The sequence below is a fragment of the Eurypyga helias genome, unplaced genomic scaffold (assembly GCF_000690775.1).
Source record: "Eurypyga helias isolate BGI_N326 unplaced genomic scaffold, ASM69077v1 scaffold9040, whole genome shotgun sequence".
In the NCBI taxonomy this organism is placed as follows: Eukaryota; Metazoa; Chordata; class Aves; order Eurypygiformes; family Eurypygidae; genus Eurypyga; species Eurypyga helias.
The window spans coordinates 22,810-26,801 of record NW_010223749.1 but is presented as its reverse complement, the minus strand read 5'-3'; the positions used below and the strand labels follow the sequence as shown (position 1 = coordinate 26,801).

General features: G+C 46.1%; 1 protein-coding gene across 1 annotated transcript in view; it reads right to left on the bottom strand.

Moving 5' to 3' along the window:
• Nucleotides 1-779: 779 nt before the first annotated feature.
• LOC104509351 (excitatory amino acid transporter 5-like) overlaps nucleotides 780-3,992 on the bottom strand; it is a 15,068-nt gene continuing 11,855 nt past the window's right edge. Inside the window, exons 9-11 of the mRNA XM_010151307.1 lie at nucleotides 3,442-3,576; nucleotides 1,021-1,120; nucleotides 780-914 (exon numbers count right to left, since the gene is read on the bottom strand). Coding sequence (XP_010149609.1) covers nucleotides 780-914; nucleotides 1,021-1,120; nucleotides 3,442-3,576 — 370 coding nt within the window. The remainder of the gene's footprint in view (nucleotides 915-1,020; nucleotides 1,121-3,441; nucleotides 3,577-3,992) is intronic.

Below are 3,992 nucleotides of genomic sequence, written 5' to 3'. Positions count from 1 at the left end.
CTTTTGTGGAGAAGGCTGCCCTGGGAAGCCTGGATTTTAAGGCTGTAATTGGAATTTGAACTTAGGGACAGATCCTTAGCTGGAAAAATCTACGTGGTTGTAGTTGGGCCTGGCAGCCAGTGAAAACACATGTACAGCTGGTCCTTCCATCCCTGCAGTTAAAATGAATCTCGCTGTCCATGCTGGAGTGGAACGCTTCCACCAGCTGTCCTGTCTTTGTGTAATGGCTGGGAAATCCAGTTATGTCCGACCTGGATTTTGAGCTCTAGATGAATTTGCCTAATCTGAGTTTTCTGATGAGAAATAATAATAAAGCAGTGATTAAAAAAAATAATCTCTGTAATAAACCAGAACCTGATAGAGTGCAGCCTGGCCAGCAGGTAGGGGCAGCTGAACGGGTCAGGGCATTGTCCCATCTCTCCAGCTTTCTCAGCTAGTCCGGTTTTCTAGCACCTGCTCACTTCCCTAACCTTGGAAAAGAACTGGGCTTGAAAAACGCTGGGGCATAACACCTTCAAATCCCAGCGGTGTCAGACAGTCAGGGCAGCAGGCTCACGGCTGTGTCCTCAGCTGCAAGGAGGAGTTGGCTTCCTCCCCCCTGGACAGTGGAGCCGTGCTCTTTGCGTGCTTGCTGGGCGGTCCCACGTCCTTAAAGGATAGAAAGGATTTGTCCACCTTTTGTCCCAGGTAAGGCCTTTATCTTGCAGAGCATCCATACGTGACATTCAGTGTCGGTGTGGAGCACCAGGAGCCCATTCCCAGAAGTGGGAATTTGGTGGTTACACTTGACAGATGCTATAATGAACTCCTGTCTGATCGAACGTTTCTTCAATCATTTCAATGACGCTGTCATTGGGATGCAGATGTGAGGTCTTTATGGAAGGAACCTTATCGGTGTTGCTTTCTGGATCTTGCTGCAAAAAGGAAAAGTACAATTTAAATTTCTTCAAAGAGCACGTGTGTTGTCTGTGCAGTCATGTCTCCTGTGTTCCCCTGCTCTCCCAGGCAAGCTGTACATACCGTCGCGGGCTTTGGGGCAAAGTCTTTCTTGCAGACGTGTGCGATGATGCCAGCAGCCAGAGCATCCCCGAGGACATTGGTCATAGTTCGGAATCGATCCCTAGATGAGAGAGAGCCGTGAAGATGCAGTTGGTTACCACAGCCAACGTGCCCGGGGTCTTTCATGGCTTTGAAACATTGCAGCCTTCATCTCCAGTGTCCCTACCACTGGCTTTGCTAATGGCAGGTTGAGGCAGGCGCAGAATTGTTCTTGTACAGAGAGAAGGTGGTATGTGCAATAGCTCTCTGAGCGCAGTGCTGTGAAGGTGGTGGGGCTTTTGGCTCGTCATGCTTGTCTTTTTAATGCATAGACCTGCCTGTGCTGCTTCCCAGGCTGATGTGTTGTCATCATTTCTGCTCAGTGTGGGGGTGAGTTGCCTCAGTGAGTCTTAAAACTCATTGAGATGCCTCTCAGGGAGGAAGTCTTGTTTATCCAGCCACAGCACTGCTCTTGTTTATCCAAGCACCTCTCCCATGTGCCAGCACGTTGCGGCAGGGGATGGTGCTGGGGACCCTGTGATGCTCAAAAAACTGGACTCAAATTGTGTTCTGACTTTACAAATTTCACCTGAAAAGTTAAAACTTCCTTTTATGTTAAAGAAAGAGAAAAGCAGCCAGGATACTTGATGCTGTATCCTCTCTGTCCAGGGTGGCTGTGAAGTACAAATTGGCAAACCCATTTGTCAGTTTTGTAGAAGTCAGCATCTACTCATTTTTTTTCACCTAGATAATTTGCTTCATTTTTATCTTAATACTTTAAAATGGCATGTTTCACAAACCTTCCAGTACCTGAAGGGGCTACAAGGAAGCTGGGGGGGACTTTTTACAAGGGCCTGTAGTGACAGGACAAGGGGTAACGGGTTTAAATTGAAAGTGGGGAGATTTAGATTGGATATCAGGAAGAAGTTCTTCCCAGAGAGGGTGGGGAGGCACTGGGACAGGTTGCCCAGAGAAGCTGTGGATGCCCCATCCCTGGAAGTGTCCAAGGCCAGGCTGGATGAGGCTTGGAGCAACCTGGTCTAGTGGAAGGTGTCCCTGCCCATGGCAGGGGGGGTGGGACTAGATGATCTTTAAGTTCCCTTCCAACCCAAACCATTCTATTGTATTCTATGAACTTATATTCTGTTTGTGACAAATGTAATCAAGTGTCGGTTTCTGGTTCAAGATGAGTCTTCATCAAGATGAAGATAGACTTCATCAGTGTTGGATGCAGTCCTTTGAAAAGGTCATTCTTACTTATAGAAACTCTGACAATATCTTAGTTCTGGTGACATATGGGTTTGAGAGAAGTTTCTTATTAAATCCAAGAGGTGGTTTTGCTACATCTGCTGAAGAACTGTCCCTCTACTTTACTGCTGTGATTTGGTGGGCAACCAACTCATACTTTACCTTGTTACTGTTTTGATGTGACATCTATTTCTCTCTCCTTTCTACTTTTTAGTTGTGAAAATGTCCAGGTTTCAGAAATAGAAACAGCAAACTGAATGAGCACATATTTTAAGCTATAAACCACTGGTAATTATTTATTAATGGTTTCTCTGACTGATTTCCATGCCGCCCATCCCAGACGTCATGCTTTTTTCCTAAACAGTTGCATGCTTCCACCCATTTTGTCCCTGTTGTTAGCATCTTCTGGCTAATCTTAATTTCTCCTTTTCTGTCTTTGCCAGATACCTTTCACCCTGCCTTACCCACCTTGTTCCTCTCCCAGGGGTAATATTTCACCAAAACAAATACTGTACCGTCCACCACTTCGCTTTGACTCATGTGTTGTCCCTCTCCTTTGTTCACAGGGTGGACAGCTTGGGGAAGAATAGGACTTGAGATATTTCTAGGGGTTACATGAACTAGCAGCCTTACACAGTAATGCTTTGTGAAGACAAGACTATGCACCTGCTTGTCCTCCTTTTCTACCTCTGGCTACAGAGGAAAGTAGTGTCATTTTGATCTCTTAAAAATATAAATGTATGTTTCAGAAAAACAGGTTTTGTTACTTATTTGAGACCTCCAACAAAGCTGTGCTGTACAATCAGATAGAAATTTAGGTAACAGTTCAGGAGAAGCTGGTATTTCAAACCGGGGACCTTAGTCGAGAGGGTGCCTGAATCCCATTACCACCTCTTCCACGTACAGTCCTTAACGAGGCACTGGGCGTTTTGGAGCAGAAACGTGTCAGCTCAAACCCTCCTTTAGGAGATGCTTTGCCTGTAGTTACCGTGGCTGTTTCAAGGAAATAATTGGAAAATGAGCAATCTCACACTTGGCTCCCAGACTTGGTCTGTGATCCCTTGATCTCCATTTGCCTCTGTGAGAGCTGCTTCAAATAAGTCACCAAAATTTGGTGCATAGCACCTGCCGTAATACTGCATCAAACACACTTACAGAGCCCAGTCGACTGCGATGATGAGTGTGATGTCGTCAGTCGGCAGCCCAACCGAAGTTAGCACGATGACCATTGTAACGAGTCCAGACTGGGGGATCCCTGCTGCTCCTATGCTTGCTGCAGTTGCTGTAATGCTGCAGAGAGAAGGGGGCTGCATAATTATTGTGGGGTTTTTAGGGAGAGGAGAAAAAAAAAAAAAAAAGGCAAGCATGTTTGCATAGCAAAGTAAGTTATTCCTGATAGATTGGATTGGATCTGGCTTCCTCCACCTGATGCTACCCCGAACTGCTGCCTGTGCAAGTCATGGCCAAGGGCTTGCAGGATGTGCTTACAAACACCCCTCTGCATTCCAGTGTGGGTAGCCCCTACCTAAAACTGTTAAATATTTGCAACTGTACTTACTTATTTTTATCTAGATAGGTGCTTCATTTCCCGGCTTACAAGGTGAGGATACTCAGTTCATGAAGGGGAGTGAATCGTAGCTGCACAAACCCTTCTCTGCTCAGGTAATTCATCTGCACCGCAGGTGTTGACCTGCTCTAGCCATGCT